At 38.7% G+C, this 17,515-nt stretch overlaps 1 protein-coding gene across 2 annotated transcripts in view; it reads right to left on the bottom strand.

Moving 5' to 3' along the window:
- Positions 1-9,319: 9,319 nt before the first annotated feature.
- Positions 9,320-17,515, bottom strand: part of NPEPPS (aminopeptidase puromycin sensitive) — a 63,707-nt gene continuing 55,511 nt past the window's right edge. For both annotated transcript variants that reach the window (XM_054593734.1, XM_054593735.1), the window contains 4 exons: positions 13,401-13,508; positions 12,460-12,615; positions 12,145-12,192; positions 9,320-10,015 (listed from right to left, as the gene is read on the bottom strand). In XM_054593734.1, the coding sequence (XP_054449709.1) occupies positions 9,863-10,015; positions 12,145-12,192; positions 12,460-12,615; positions 13,401-13,508 (465 nt within the window). In that variant the 3' untranslated portion in view covers positions 9,320-9,862. The remainder of the gene's footprint in view (positions 10,016-12,144; positions 12,193-12,459; positions 12,616-13,400; positions 13,509-17,515) is intronic.

The raw sequence follows: 17,515 nt of genomic DNA, 5'->3' as shown, positions 1-17,515 counted from the left end.
ACTGGGAATCGAACCGACAACCCTTTGGTTCATAGGCCAGCACTCAGTCCACTGAGCCACACCAGCCAAGGCTTCTTTTTTTTTTAATCTAAGATTTACTGAGTCACCACAGAAACCACAGGTTGAGATGATGACCACATCTGATATTTGCAGAGCATTAGGTTACTCAACCCAACACTATCACATCTGTGTGTGCCACACTGAGACTGGTGTTTTTTATCATCTCTTCCACTCTCACATTTTGCAAAAAAGGACCTGAGCTCCTAAGAGTGTCCTGCCCAAGGTCACACAAGTCAGTTTTGGAGCCTCTAGCAGTATCCAGGTCTTCTTACTCCCAATAATGCGTTTTTATATTTTAGTTGAGCTTTTAAAATGACCATTTTAACCATTTTTAAGTGTATAGTTCTACTGAATTTGTTTTCACATGATTGTGCAATAGATCTCCAGAATATTTTTTACTTTTTACTTTTTATTTTACTTTTTTGTTATTTTTATTGTTGATTTTTTTATTTTTTATTTTAAATATTTTTACTTATTCTTTCTTCTTTAAAAAAAGATTTTATTTATTTATGTTTAGAGAGAGGGGAAGGGAGGGATAAAGAGAGAACATCAATGTGTGAGAGATAGATAGATTGGTCACCTCTCACATGCCCCCAACTGGGGAACCTGGGCCGCAACCCAGGCATGTGCCCCAATCAGGAATCAAACTGGTGACCTTTCAGTTTGTGAGATGATGTACAACCCACTGAGCCACACCAGTCAGGGCTAAAAAAATTTTTCTTTTTAATGATAGTTTACATACAATATAATATTAGTTTCAGTTGTACACTCCAGCGAATAGACACAGATTTAACTTAAAAAATGATCACCCCAATAAACCCAGTACCCATCTGGTACTATACATAGTTATTACAATATTATTGACTATTCCAGAACTTTTTCATCTTACAAAACTGAAAACTCTATTAAACAACAACTCCCCATTTTCCCCTCACCCCAGCACCTGACAACCACCATTCAGCTTTCTTTATGAATTTTGAGTAGTCTAGGTACCTTATGTAAGTGAAATTATACAGTGTTTTGTGATTGGCTTATTTCACTTAGCATAATGTCCTCCAAGTTCATTCATGTTGTAGCATGTGCCAGAATTTCCCTCCTTCCTTTTTTTTTAATCCTCACCTGAGGACGTTTTTTTCATTGCTTTTTTAGAGAGAAAGGAGAGATAGAAATATTGATGTGAGAAACATTGATTGATTGCCTCCTGTACACACTCAGACCAGGGGATGGAACCCCCAACTTAGGTATGAGCCCTGACTGGGAATCAAATCAGCAACCTTTTGCTTCTGGGACGACGCACCAACCAACTGAGCCACACTGGCCAGGGCCTTTCCTTTTTAAGGCTGAATAATAGTCCATTGTTTGCATGCACCACATTTTGTTTAGACATTCATTTGTCTACGGACATTTGGGTTGCTTCCACCTTTGGGCTATTGCTACTGTGAGCAGGACTTTGAGATCCTGCTTTTAGTTCTGGGCATATATCCAGAAGGGGGATTTAAATTCTCCATCTACTTCTAAAAACGACTTGAGGCCACTGTTCAAGCACCTTCATAAGTATTTTAAAAAAATGTTCTGAATCTTGAATGAATGAATGAACGAATGAACAAAGGGTCCAGAATGGAACAGAGCAGACAATGGAAAGGAGTGACCTAACAGAAGTCTTTGATGGAAAAAAATCTTTTCACTGCTACCCTCGGGAAGTACCTGGAAGTAAACATAAGATTCATTAGAGATGGACTGGAGTGACCATCTACACAAAGGTGTCCAAAACATTCCCAAAGTTACATTCAAACAGAGTAAGCCCTGTCCCTGTGAAAAGGTCACAAAGGAAGGATACAGTATTCGTAAGACTTGGTGTACATGGGGGCAGAGGTACAAATTCAGATATTCTGGGCTGGTCATGGGAACTTCATGAAGGGACAATGTAGGCAGAGTGGTGTCTGTAGCATAATATGCTGGCCATTTGCCATTATCCACCTCCAGACATTTTTATGCCAGATTGAATTTTCCAAGAAAAATTGGAAATCTGGATTTCTATGTGAAATATCTTGATTTAAAAAAGCTGGATTTTAACTTTCAAAAAGATTTGAAAAGCATCGCATAGGTCAAAGAGAAAATGCAAGTTTGCGACATTTGGTGTGCAGCAGTGTGGAGCATTTATGGTAGTCAGTGACCTTCAGGGAGGAGTTATACCTGGTTTGTTTGAGGAGAGCTGGGAAGGCTGCAATCAAATGCTTACACCTGCCAAAGCTGTGCCCTTCTGCACTTGGGGAATGTTTAATGTGTTGCAGGCAGAGAGGAAGTGGCCCAAAATGAACCATTAAGTTCTCCATGGTAGTATATCAGTGCTGGTCACATTGGAGAAGTAAACCCCTCGTTTCTCATCCATTCTGAGACTTGGTCGTGCCTATTTCATAGAATCATTGTAAGATTCAATTGTCGCAGATTTGCAAAGCTGATGAATTTTTCCTAAAATGTAATGCAGATGCTAACTGGGGTATTTTGCCATGAACAGTTCAGAGGAGTGTAACGTTTCTGGAATGATGGCAGCTTCTACAAAAGCTAATGTCAGAGAGCTGCTGGGCCCAAGCTCTAGCTGGAAGAAGTCAAGAGGAAAGAATGTGTTAGTGGTTCTTCTCTGGGGGGTTTGAGAAGGAGGCAGAATACTGATCTTTTCTGGAAGCGGCGTCGGGAATCAGCATGGAGATAATACACATAGCCATAAATGGTGCGGTGCTGCTCTGAACAGCTGCGCTCGCCCTGCAGCTTCCTGAACCTCGCACTGGAAGTTTCGACTGAGATAAACTTCTGACGTTTCCATTGGCTCCTTTGAGTAAGTCAAGTTTTTATAGACTACTTCATATTCTCACTTAGCAGATTTGAACTCTCACTTCTATTACTTAAGAAGACAGCATAGCTTATAATTACTGCTAATATTATAATAGTAGTAATGTCCCTATAATGCTTTATAACTTATAAAGACCTTTCACTTGTATTCTTCTCATTTTGTTTCCTAGTAACTCTTTGAGAGACCTATTATTATTCTCACTTAACAGGTGAAGAAACTGATGGTTTCCCGTTATCCTTTAGTTAATGTTTAGACTCTAACGTGGCAGAAGTCCCTCCCCAATCTGGCCCTTGCCTTACCTCTCCAGATCACTCTTTTATCACTTTCCCAAGACCTGTCTCATTTTTCAGGTCTCCACTTACATCCTGTCTTCATGGGAGCCTTTCCTGAACATTAAGACTACATTGGACTCCCTAATAATGTCTTCATATACCACCCTGCACATCCCATTCCAAAGAGTCATCACCCTGAAAATTATTTATTCAATATTTCCTGTTCCTGCTAGATTGTAAGCTTCACAAGACAGAGACCAAATCTGCCTTATTTGATACCCGTTTCAGTGCCTAGTGCAATACCTGTTGCCCTGCAAGCTTCTGTAACCACTGTCTGCTGTCTGAATTCCATGGAACTAATAGCCATGGAACCAATAGTCATGGAACTAAAGAATCAGAATCTTGCCCTCACGTCCAGTGCTGAGGGGCTTTTCAGACAAGCTTCTGATAATTCAATAATCAAGTCCTTTTATTAGTGACCAAAATGCATGCCTCTCACATCAAACAGCGGATTGTGAGGTTAGAGCACACAATCCGCTGCTGTTATTTTATTTGGGAACGACTGGAAAAGGCTGGCTGGAAAAGGCTGGCGTTCTCACCTCTTCTGTTGCCTCTGTGAAGGTTCACATAATAATGAGAACCTTTGCCCAGTACCCTATTTGGGGTACTCAAGGGTGGATCACAGATGACAGGAACATTTAAAGCTACCCAGCCTATTCCTGTCTCAGGTCTTTCCTTGGTTTGGCGCACACTTGCGTCATTTACAGATGGCTGGTACATTGATTTTTTTGGAAGCAGTGATGTTCAGTCACCAAATTAATGGTGCAAGTATAGGAGTGGAAGTAACACAGTTGTTCAGGCTTGCACAGCATGCATTCAGCAGGTAAGCAGGGCCCAGGGGAGGAACTGGTGGCCTCATTTCAACAAGCACAGCAAGCTGAAGTCCCTGCAGGTTGCAATCTGTCAATAAGACACTTTTATTTTTTTCAAGCGAACTACATCTCTCCTCACCAAAGCCTTTATGAAATCCATCACCATATAACTTCCTAAATCCAGTTAATAGTGATAATAACTAAAGTTTGTAGCTAAACACCCAAGCAGCACTGTATAGGGTTGTAAATGTTCCAGATACAGCGCAGTTCACATCTCCGTGAGGAAAGAACATTGAGTGAATTCATTACATGAACCACTTCAGCTGAGCCAGGAGCTTAAACTATATTCCTCAAATGTGTGCACTCCACAAAATGGGCATTTAACATCAGGCATCAGTGACCAGTCAGGCTAGAAAACTTCCATGAACCAATTATTCTATTTTTTTTTTAATTTTTTAAACAGATTTAACTTAATTTTTTTTTTTTTTGGCGGGCGGGCAGGGGGGATGGAGAGAAACATTAATGCACGAGAGACATCAATCACCTTTCAGTTTGCGGGCCAGCGCTCAATCCACTGGGCCACACCAGCCAGGGCTCACGAATCAATGATTCGAAGCAAGAAGTACTTCTCAGGGTATACGTTTGCCAACTCTTACTTTTCTCCAATCATTTCTGGAGATTAGCTTCATGAGAGAGCGTGATGTCAGGGTTGCAGGTCTGAGCCTGGCACACAGCTTCATGAGGCAAAGACTGAAATGTGTGGTGCTGGTTACAAAGGGGAATAAGCAAAGCGGGCACAGCCTATCTCCATTACTAAAAATAATTGAATGCTAAGTTAAATTGTAAAAATGTAACTGGAAGAATATGCTCTGAACTTATCTGTTCATCATGACTGTCTTTGGGAGGTGGCTTTTTAAGAAGGGATAGTCACTTCCTATTTTTTTCCCCCCTTCAAAATTTGGAAAGTGGAAGTGTATTATATTGGTGAACAGACATGAATAAAATTTAAAGTGGATTGGGGTTAGTGATAGTGTTCTTAGATAAATTGAAAATTACAATGAGGTTGGTAAAGAAAACATGTAACAATTTTCTACTCTACACAACAAATACACTTGCATTTGCTATGTATGGAACAGGGTAGGTAGTCCAATAGAATGTCAGTGATGGATATGATTTGTATCTGTGGCCCAATATAGGAGCCACTAGCCATATGTGGCTACTGAGTACTTAAATGTGGCTAGTCCAACTAAGGACCTTAATTTTTAAATTTTATTTAAACTCAAATAGCTGCGTATGGCTATGTTATATATACTGTTTTTGGACAGACAGGTCTAAAACCTTTCATTTGCTGGGAATAAGAGTGTCAGCAAGGGCAGGGAGAGAAGACCAGACCTGGAAGCCAAAAGATTTACATGTCATGTACTGTTTCGCTGTCTATCCAGTAGAGATAGTCTGTGTACTCTTTTTCTGTAAATGAAGTGAGAGGAGACACTAATTTACACTTGTAAAGGCAACAGCATTAACTTCAACACCCCGTTTACATCCCCTGTAACTTTCAAGTGCTCCACTGATAGAAGAGGGAACTGACCTACTAGAAAAGCAGTGATCTCATTCATCTAAAAAATTTTAAATGTCTTGTAGTTCTTATAAACTCCCCTCTATTATCTTGTTTTCAATGTTCTTGTTTTGAGACTTCTCCCATTAAACAATCAGCCATTCGGTATATAATTTTCTTCTCAACTTTTTTAGAATATCCGTAAGATTAGTATATGTAAGTTCCCTAATACATGGGACTGGGTTGAAATTGCAGTGTAATGTAATATACCTGCACAATTTGTTAAGCTGATGATAAAGGTTAAAGTGGGTTGAGGGGTGGGGTGTGAGGGAAGGCGGGTGTCTCAAGAGAACCGTACTGGTATGGTCAGCTAAACTACAGCAAGATTTTTTTTCCCAGTTGTCATCTTGACTGGTGTATAATGTCTGTCAGCTGCTGGCAACTTTTCCAAGAAAGCCGATTATGATAGTAAGCTATGCCCCTTATCTTGCTAATTTCACCCCAATGTTGGAACCAGAAGTTCAATAGCGAAAGCTAGAGCTGCCAGATACCAGCAATAGAATCGCAGGAGCAATCAGAGTCCTTTACAAATGGCAGTAACAACCCCATCGACTTTTCTTCCTTCAGCAAGGCCATCTATCACATTTGCCCTCAAACGTACTGGTAGAACCACCAATCCTCTGATTTGGCTTCCCAGAGAAAGCAGTTGTTTGGCCTAGTGATTTATTAACACCAGGTTGTCCTGTCTTACTCTTGCATTTGAACCCAAACACCTTGACCAGTTTGCATGCACTGGGGTTGGCACAAGAAGGCACAGTCCATTTTGGTTGGATATTTTGCACTCACAAAAGACAGTTTTATAAATAAATCAAAAACAATTCTGAAATGCTAAACGTACATTAGGTAAGTTATTATTCAGCCAAAAATAATCAGCTGTCTGTAAGTATAGATTCAGCTCTATATATTGCCAAAAGCTTGTTTTTCTGACTTGCTGAGAAAAATATCACTAACCCTACAAATATTGCTCCAAGTCTTTCTCATAACATTCTAGGACCTTTTTGCATAATACAATAGAAGGGATTTATTTGAAGCTATAGAACTCCTCTTAAAACTCTCAAATTGCACACTAGAGAGCCATATTTAGAAATTGTCAGTTAAGGATTCATCCACCACTGCCCACTGTTCCCAAAAGGCTTCATTGCTTTACATTACTAAAAAATAATAAAATTCTCTATAGCAAGTGTGAACACATTCATCTTTTTATCATTCTAATTTCCACTAAAATTTTAAACCAAGAAATATTAGGGACAAGGCAAATCATTAAATATGTTTAAAGCCTTTGCCTGGGTAGAGGCTGACTATATGGTCTTCTAATTGTGGAAACCTGACAATTAGCTGGCGGAACACAGGTCTTGGACACTGTCAAGCTTGGGTTAACCACTGGTTCTGAATGTTATTTGCAGTATTAACTATTTTACCTAATTTTTCTGAGCCTGCTTTCTCATCTGTAAAGTATATTACCTATGATAGGGAGCTATTTGGAAGACAATAAACTAAAACACCTGACTCAAAAAAGTTTGGATTAAGACCTTTAAAGATCAGGACTATGGTGCCCAAATCAGTCAAGATATTAGTAGAAAAAAGAGAACACACTCAAACTGGGTGACTTGAAGAAGGTTTAATAAGAGACTATTTACAAAGACATGGGCAGAGTTCAGGGAAACCAACAAGGAATATATGGAACAACCCAGAGCTAGTAAAAAAAAGTCATCTTTTCTGTCCCTGGATTTTAAGGGGCAAAGAGAAGGAGCTAGAAGCTAGAGAGGGCTGCTTAATAGGAGTCATGGTCTTTGGTAGAGGGACATAGATAACCCATGTGAGCTAGCCATGAGGAAGGCAGGAGAATAAATTCCCTGACCTTCCTCTTCTCATGCCTTTTGATCTTCTGAGGGTGTTACTATGGTAATGGGATCAACACAACTTAAAGTGACAGAGCAAAGGAGCCTGTTAATGTCATCCATGTGGGTCAACTCCTGGGGCCCAGAAGAGGATGAAGTAGTTCTGAAGGAAAAATGGAAGATATTCGGCACAACCTCTCCCTCAACATAATTCAAACTACTAAATTATTATACACAAAACTTGCATGTATACTGAAACTAAAATATTTTCTTTCCAGAACTTCCCTACCCCCGGGGGGGACAGGGGGAGAAGAAAGGTGGAGGGAGAGAGAGAAGGGGAAAATAGATAGAGAGGGAAGGAGACTCCCCAGAAATTCTGGTTAAGTTCTTTTATTAAAGCAGAATTCTTCTCAGTTTTGTCTTTTTTTTTTTTGTGGCTCTGCTTTGCAGGCACCTTAAGCACATGCCTAGACAGCCTAGCAGGGGTGTCCAAACTTTTGGCATCTCTGGGCCTTACTGGAAGAAGAGTTGTCCTGGGCCACACATGAAATATATTGTGAAACATAATCACAAAAAAATCTCAGAACATTTTAAGTAAATTTATGATTTTGTGTTGGGCCGCACTGACAGCCACCCTGGGCATCACGCAGGCTGGACACCCTGGACAGGAAAGCCCCGAGCGCAGCTATTCTACAAGGAAGCCTCGATGGTCTCAACTGCTGAATGTCCACTCCAAGGAGTTCTAAGGTTTTTGAGAATCCAGAACTAATTTAGAAGGAATCTTAGGGTTTTTCTGTTTAGGTACTATTCATTAGGAATTTAGGAACTGGATTTTCTTAGATTCGAAAAATCCTATGGTAGTAAAATTTATAATCCTACTGAATGATAGGAAAGTTTTCAGTTTCTTATCAAAGAGATAAAAGAAATCAGGACATCAATTTCACATTGACATTTTTATTAACGCCAACTGTTTTTTTAATTATTATTTTTTTAAAACAATAGCACAAAAATGTTTCAAGGAAGCAGTCTCACAATCTGATGACCTTCTGAAATACAGTTAAGCCACACCAAATATGAATTCCTGTTAATAACACAAAAATATTTTTAAAAGAAAAATAAAAGGAAAAGGGAAAAAAAGGAAGAACCATAGGGACAGAGAAAGGAATGAGACTTAGAGTTAAAACTCACTGGATTAGATAGGTGAGGCTTGTTAGTAGGATACACTGTTGAACCAAAGAGTGGCACACCACAGGCTTATAGTCTTTGTTGCTGTTTTTTACCAGTTACCACTAATATACAGGCCCTATAGCAGTTACCACTGACTTCTTACATGCCCAAAATGAACCAGAAGAAGCCAGTGTTGATACTGTCATAAAGAGGTTTCACAGTTGGCCTAAGACAACTAAGACCATTTTCAGCAGAATAACTCCTTCAGAAAGGTCTGGCTGAAAACCTTTTCATTTCTATTGTCTCACCTATATGCCTTTCAGGGTTCTTAAAAGTCATTTAAAAAGAAAGAAAAATAATAATGTATATCAGTTTCTCTTATTTAATGTGGCTATAAAAGATGTTTCCTTATTATTTATCTCTGAGAAGGACACCGGGGATGGGTGCTGGGGGTGGAACTAAGGGGAGGAAAAAACCCAGACCAGGATAGGTCGTTTCTTTTGTTTTTCTTTTCTTTCTTTTTTTTTTTGGCCAAGGGGTCACACAGAAGGGAAGGCAAGGAGGAAAACTACAATCCTTGGTTTGGATTGAGTTATGCAGGAAAATATGTCTTCCTAATCAGTCCCCATGCCAAAAAAAAAAAAAAAAAAAAAAAAAACCCAAAAACAAAAACCCAACCCACTTGGAATTATGCACAGATTCTGCCTATGTTATACCAGCTATCAGCCTTTCGTGTTTACCCATTCCCCGCAATGGACACTACCCTTGGCGTGTAGGCTGCTTGCAGAACCCACTTCACAAAAATCCTTTTCACCCAGAAGCCTCTAGTTTCCTTTTGGTACGTTATAAAAACAGAACATCTGTCATTAACAGGAGAGTGTTAAATACTTTTAACCACTGACAAGGCTTCAGGAAGTTTCACAGTTTCATTATGCTCTATTTTATTACTATCATATTTACATTTTTATTTTTATTATGTTCTTTTTTTTTTTTTCTGAATTGCTGATTTTCCTTTTTCAATAGATTTTAATTCTGGAGTGTGAGCAGAAACCAGTTAACTACATTCATTGTCCAACCCCCACTGGTTTGAAAGAAGACTCCAAATTCTTGGTATATGAATCAGCTGTTCGGTAGCTCCACCTTATCCCTGCAGCGAAGCAGCAGAACCGCAGTGGCGGCATGCTCAGGGTTCACGCTGTGGGTGGCGAGGACTTTCGCTGAAGGAGGTACTGGTGGATGCTGTCAGCATCTCGCTTTAGCCAAGCAGCATTTAGTAGGATATTTTCACAACACTGCTGGATGGTACGCTCAGCTGAAGGAGCTGGATGACTCTCGAAGAAAGCCTGATATAAAACAATTCAGAATGTAGGATCATTACTAGCAATGGTAAGAGGTTAGCTCCACAGGTCATGAAAAAACACCCACTGGTCTATAAAGGATTCATAAGCTTCACTCTTGACAATTTAGCACTGCGACTCCTAGGCAAAAAGAAAAGCAGCAGCTCCTTGAACCTGCCTATGGGAATTCTCCCCTAAGTATTATATGCTTAAAACCTAATCAAAAGTTAATAGTAAAGAGGCAGCACTTAACAACCTTTCTTTTAGGCTCACTGACCAGTGGTTAATCTAGTCTTTGGAATAAGGCTAGAGACTTGAACCTAGGCTCGATCATGTACTACTAGCCTATGACTTTGAGTTAATTAACTGCTCTACGTCTGTTTTCTCATCTATGAGAAAATATTTAGCCCAGAAGATTAAAGAGACAACCCATATAAATGACCAGCATAATACTTGGCACAGAGTAGTTAGGACTCAACATATTTTGGCTGCTTCAAATAAGGATTTGTAAGGGATGATAAAACCAAGAAGCTTACATTGCTGCTATACCCTAATAATTTAATACTCCACTGACTCACGTTTTTCATACAATAAAACTATCCCTGATTTTATTATAATTTATTACAATGATTACTGATTCAAGATTGAATTCATTTTCTAATGAAGTCTATCTGGTTTCACAGAAAACAAAGCCAACTCTTAAATACCAACCAGCAAAAGGATGGGGTCTTTTCTTTGAACTAGCAGTTACTAAAAGAGAGAATGACTAATTCATCAGATTAAGCCTAGACCTTTAAAAATCAATAACCTTATTTACATAGATGACAATAGCTTCTGCTCCAAGGCTCCTTATCATGGTTAAAATTCTTAGGGCCCAAGTAAGATACAAGACTCACTTGTGTAACAACACTACCATTTATACAAGAGAAACCTGGGAATTATCCTTGACTTTCTCCCCAGCCTCCAGATATGTGCACAACACAGAGAAACCACTCAGTAAATATTTGTTGAATTAAAGATTAACAAAATTAGGCCCCTAAATCTCTCTAATTACTCCACCTCCTCCAAGCTACTATATATCATTCTTGCTTGAAGGGTTAGCTTCCCAACATCTTCTTTTTCCCCTTTTCAAACTATTTTCCACGCTGCAGCCAGGCTGAAATTTTTATAATACAAATCAGATCAAGTTGTTCCTTTGTTTATAAGCCTTCAAGGCCTTTCCATACTTTGGAAAATTTTAATATGGCCTATAAAGTCCTCCATGGTCAGGCTTCTACCTACCTATCTTACCAGCCTTGGCTTGGCCATTGCCTGCCCCTCCAAACCCATTATATGTATTTCTCCTTCAGAGTACTTATCTTGACAATAAATTGGTTCCATAATACAATGCACCATACTAAATGAAGGCAGAGATCAAATCTTTCACTGTTTTCTCAAGATCTGAAATCTTCCAACCTTATTCCTGCCAATGACTCAGAGAGTGAACCAGGTGTGGAATTTTCAAATCCACATCTGATAACCTCCTTGCCTTTGAAAAAATGAGAGTGAAAATGACACTTTATATAAATACTTCATAATTAAATGCAACGGAAGGCTTAAAGTTAAGATTTCCTAAACAGTGTAGATTCTCCCCCAAATGCTGAACTTTACTACCATACTGATTATTAATCTTTTAAAGGCTAACAGGGAGAATTCCTACATAGCCACTTAAATAGATTATTAGAAAGAGAAAAAGAACTACTATCAAGAACCTACTCTGTTCCAGCCCCATAATGTTACTTAATCTAAGTAACAATATTATCATCACCCCATTTTACAGATAAAGAGACAAACTCATAGGGGTTAAAAAACTTGAAGTCAAACAGCCAACACAGAGCAGAGCAGAGCTTTACACCCAGGTCAACTGATTCCAAGTTTCACATTCTTTGAACCATATTTCAGCTCCCTCAAAGATGATTCCAACTCTAAATTCTTCAGGCATTAAAGAATCAACCTAAGCTGTCTTTCTCCAAGCAAAAAAAAAAAAAAAAAAAGGAGACACTAAAGTACATTACCCCAACATGCTATGATTATAGCATGGTTAGTGCTTTTGTTTACTAGATTGAAAAGTGAGAAGTTAACAGTAGTTTCCTTACCTTAACCTCTCCAGCCATTTTATCAACTGCAAACCCCTCAACTGATAGCTGGAAAAAACAATGGTTTAAATAGTAAGTGCAACTAAAAGAGGCTTGGAACAAACTTCATTCACCCTAAAAACTATTCTATTTTCTCCCAACTTCAGTTTGTTCTAGAGGGTGTAGGATGGGTGATGGAGAAGCCCTTTAATAAAGCTAATAACTAAGTAAACTCTTAAAGAGCAAAGACCATAATCTATGGGTCTAGTGAATCATGAAGGTCTCTCAATAATATCCATGATGAGCAAGTTACTCGAAATAAAAATCTTCACATACCTTTATTAGTCTGGATATTAAGAATCCTCCCTGGTATCGATTATAAAGTTCTTCCCAGTTGTCCTTTATAAATTTCCAAGCAGCCTTCCTTCCATGCTTGCTGCCTCCAGCTACTCCACCAATTACTGATACAGTGTCCTGTGGACGTACATCTTCCTAAAAATATAAAGAGAACTAAAAGTCTACTGTATCCAAAACACCTTCTGGTGCCAGAAATGGCAAATGTTGTTGAGGTATCCAAGTAGTTGCACTGAAGATACTTGTTCCCTGTTTTAGGAATAACTGGCACTAGAAGCTTCCAACAAAGGGGACATTTAACCTAAAGATCATCCAACTTGAGAATGAGGCATTGAGATAAGTACAGACAGGCCGTTCAACAGATACTTCCTTGGGCTTCTTCTACAGGGTAAAAAAGGGAAGAGACAGAAAGTAGGCACAGGAATAAGTCAGCTTTCCAGTATATTTCCTCTCCCAACTATTTTGACTCTCACCGTTAGAGGAAAATATAGAGATCAGTAACAAGCTCATTCCAGTTTTCCTAGACCAGCAATTTTCAACTGATGTGCTGCAAGAATTTTTAAAACATGCAATACCTGACTATTTATTTAGTCAGGGGCACTGACCTCTTTTCCCTTAGATTGTCAAATAAAAAAATGACAACAGTCAAATACAACAATAGACACCAGTGTGAATGAAACAAAACTATACCTATTTTTTTTTTTTTTGCCAAATTGGCAAAAAATATATTTTTGGTGTGCCACAAAATTTTAGTAATTAGCTATGTGTGCCATGAGGTGAAAAAGGTGGAAAATCACTCTCCTAGACTAAGAGGAAGCCTTACTCTCTGGTTAAGACAAATCAAGAAGATACTGAATCAAGGACATCTGCCATACATCAGTGAGTAACAATTCCCTCTAAAAGTAGTTTTCATTTTAACTTACTGAAAGTGCAAATGTGAGGACTTTTTGAATCAATTCAGGTGAAGAAGTAGCCCCAAGGACTCTTTCAATTCTGTTTTTCTCTTCCTGCATATCTGCTTGTTTGTGAAGCTACAGTGAAAAAATAAAGACACAGATAGTTAATACTCCGGGAAGTTATGCATATGCTTATAAGACCTTCTTCCCCAATATGATGAAACTTTTGCTCTACATTCTCATTGGCTAAGATTGCAGGGTATGAAATTAACATAAGAATACTTTTCAAGTGAAAAATATATGATGCATTATTGAAAATAGCATTTTAAGAATGTTTGATGACATAAACATATTCTTGATATATTAAGTGAAAAAAGGAGAGAAACAAAGAAAAATTATTTTAAATTAAAAAAAAAGTAATGTGAAGGGGGAAAAAACCCTGGAAACATGTCAAAATGATAGCATCAATTAATACTGGTTTCTGATGAGTGGCATTACACATCATTACATTTTTATTTCTTTAAAGATTTTATCTATTTTTTAGAAAGAGGGAAAGGGAGGGAGTTAGAAAGGGAGGGAAACACTGATTAGTTGACTCCTGTACATGGGTCAACTGGGACTGAACCTGCAAACCAGCCATGTGCTCTGACCAGGAATTGACCCAGAACCTTTCACTTTGCAGGATGATGCCCAATCAACTGAGCCACACTGGCCAGGGCTTTCACTACATTTAAAACTGCAGTTAGCAGCACATGCCGAATATAGAAGAAAATAGAGAAGCATAAAGAAATAAAACCAAGCCCTGGCTGGTGTGGCTCAGTGGACTAAGCACCAGCTTGTGAACAAAAGGGTCGCTGGTTCAAGTCCCAGTCAGGGAATATTCCTGGGTTGTGGACCAGGTCCCCAGTAGGGGGCACTCAAGAGAGGAAACCATACATTGATCCCTCCCTTTCTCTCCCTCCCTTTCTTACTCCTTTCCCCTCCGTCTAAAAATAAATAAAATCTTTGAAAAAAATCGTTACTACTATATGTACTTTATCAAATCAAAAATAAGGTATCATATGTGCTATTTTTGTGACCTCATATTTTAAAATTACAGGTTTTGTTTTCTTCTTCCTGCTTTTCTAGTCTCTAAATCATTCACAGTTAATATATAAAATCTTTCTTCATAACCAGAAACAAGATTATATATTTTTAAAAATTAGAACTACAAATGTATATTAGATACCTTGCCAAGACAATTTAATTTACAAACTCTCAATCATTTTCACCCCCTGATGATTTAACACTGACTATTGTCTGGAGACCCCATCACAGCTACTAGTTTCCTCTTCCTTTCTTTTGGACTCTTGAGCAGCAGTGTAGTAAAATAGGTAGGAAGTCTTGGGAGACCTGGGTTCTAGTTCCAGTTTGCCTCTAACTAGCTGTGTAATCTTGACTAAGCCCTTAACCCTTCCAGGTCTCAGTTTCCTCATTTGTAAAATGAGTGGGGTGGACAGACAATTTCTAAGGTCCTTTTCAGGTCTAGTACTCTCGGTATGAAAAATGCTTTCAGGAAGCATTTTTTTCCCCCAAGGAGAACCTGTTACACTAGTCCACTAGGTGGCACCATAACACCCATTTCAAATATACTTTGAATTAAAGTTATTTTTTATCCTGCCTGTTTCCTAAATTACTAAAAAAAAAATCCTCCTCCATCTCTCAACAACTGTTTTTTTAAAAGAAGTCTGATTCTCTTTTCATGAGAATTCTTTCCATAGTAAAAGCTGAATTATTGTGAGCTCCCTTGTGTTAAACAGGTGCTAATTCTCATCAAATATACATATTAGTATAAATTCTTAAAAGTATGCCATGACATGAAAATGTCAAGGTATCTATCATGAAAATTTCAGAACCCCTACTTTGTCTCATACCCTTTATGAAATAGACAAAATGCACAAAGTATCTCATTTTGTATGCAAAGAAATATATGATTTATAGTGTGCACAGGTTCACAGAATATTTAGAATGAGAAGGGACCTTAATGTCATTTAGTTGAAAAGAAAACCCAAAGTATGCTTTTACATTATTAGGAAGGAAACCCTTATACAAGATGGTTAAAGGAGTGCATTTTGAGATACAGTGTCTTAAATAGTTAATATTTTTCAGAACATTTTAATCTTTTAAACAGGATTTGCTTAAAACTAAAATATTAGAAATTAGACTTGCAATTCTGATCTACTTGGGATCAGAAAGTATTCTGAATATATTTCAAGTTGAAAGTATAAAAGCACATCCCACGCCTATCCTATTCATCCCCGAGTGGAGATCTTTCAATAAATGGGCTTTATAGGTCTGATAGATTATTTGAGTATTTAGGCACATTTTGCACATTTTATTTTTATTTAATTTTTAAAAAATATTTTATTTATTTATTTTTAGAGAGGGGAAAGGAGGGAGAGAATTATCAATGTGTGGTTGCCTCCTGTGTGCCTCCTACTGGGGACCTGGCCCGCAAAACAGACACGTGCCCTAACTGGGAATCGAACAAGCAACCCTTTGATTCACAGGCTGGCACTTAATCCACTGAGCCACGCCAGACAGGGCTGCACATTTTATTTGATGGTAATAAGTAGACTCAGCTCCCTTCACCTCTAATGCAACCAATATAGTCAAGTTATTTCTTAGACTAATAACTGCATGGACAGGGACTAGAAATATCACCCGTTCCACAGTATCAGAACTTTCAAACAGGTCACTGCCATTGTAAGTACATGGAAAGTTCTGCCCATAAATTTTTTTAAGCCAGAGTTTAATTCAATGCCAACCACCCCGGGAAAACTACAGAGGCTATGCAGTCAGGTGAATTAATTTCTTCCCCATTCAATAAGAGGCACTTGCATAGTTCAAATCCTTGAGATACCTAATCATCTATCCCTTTTCTAAGCACAGAAACAAACCTTTGTTTAAAATAGGCAGCACACCAAGTAAGTTTACACTGAAGGGGAAAATTTTAAGAACTTCACTTGTTAATCAAAATTAATAAACATTTCAGTGTTAAGACTGAAGATACAGCCCTGGCTGGTGTGGCTCAGTGGACTGAGTGTCGGCCTGCAAACTGAAAGGTCACCTGTTCAATTCCCAGTCAAAGTACATTCCTGGTTTGTGTGCCAGGTCCCCCGTTGGGGACATTCAAGAGGCAACCGAGCAATATATCTCCCATCCATCAATGTTTCTCTCTTCTCCCGCTTTTCCCCTTCTCTAAAAAATTAAAAATTTTTCTTTACAGATTGAAAATACATAAGTAAAAATAAGTTAAAACATTGGATTTTTTTTTTAAAAAAAGGTTTTAGTTATTTATTTTTAGAGAGGGAAAGGAAGTGAGAAAGAGAGGGAAAGAAACATCAATGTGTGGTTGCATCTCACAAGCCCCCTACCAGGGACCAGGCCTGCAACCCAGGCATGTGCCCTGCACTGGGAATCAAACTGGCGATCCTTTGGTTCACAGGTCGGCACTCAGTCCACTGATCCACACCAGCCAGGGTGGATTTTTAAAAATATGATTTTGGAAGTATATATGAACAGGCTTTATATGGGGTATGTCCAGAAAGTATCCAGCCACGTCACATGAAAAATAAGGACATTTATTGAAGAAGATACAAGAAACACTGTATGCAGGACAATGACACCTCAGTCCCCTTCAAAGCAGGCACCTTGGGACCTCACACAGTTCTCCCAGCATCTCTCTTCCACTGTTCAAAACACTCTGCAAAATACTTTGTTGGAATCGCCATCCGTTGCCCATCGTATTTTCCCGAATCTCGCTGACAATCTGAAATCTCTTCTCTTTCAAAGATGATTTTAGTTTTGGGAAAAGCCAGAAGTCCCAGGACACCAAATCTGGGCTGCAGTGGGGCTGAGTCACCTGAGTGATTTGATGTTTCCCCAAAAAAGTCTGCATGATAGGGGATACATGAGTGGGCATGCTGTTGTGATGAAGCTGCCAATCACTAGCTGCCCATAGCTGTGGCTGTTTTAATCGTATTGCGTCTCTCAACCAAGAAGACCATTGAGGTAGTACTCCTTATTAATTGTTTGGCCTGGAGGGGTGTATCCATGATGGACAACACCTCCATAATCAAACAACACAGTTAACATGGTCT

Source organism: Pteronotus mesoamericanus, unplaced genomic scaffold (assembly GCF_021234165.1).
Source record: "Pteronotus mesoamericanus isolate MK-2021 breed Mesoamerican mustached bat unplaced genomic scaffold, CSHL_Meso_final scaffold_476, whole genome shotgun sequence".
Taxonomy (NCBI): Eukaryota; Metazoa; Chordata; class Mammalia; order Chiroptera; family Mormoopidae; genus Pteronotus; species Pteronotus mesoamericanus.
The sequence above is the reverse complement of the archived record's forward strand: the minus strand, read 5'-3'. Positions and strand labels throughout refer to the sequence as shown.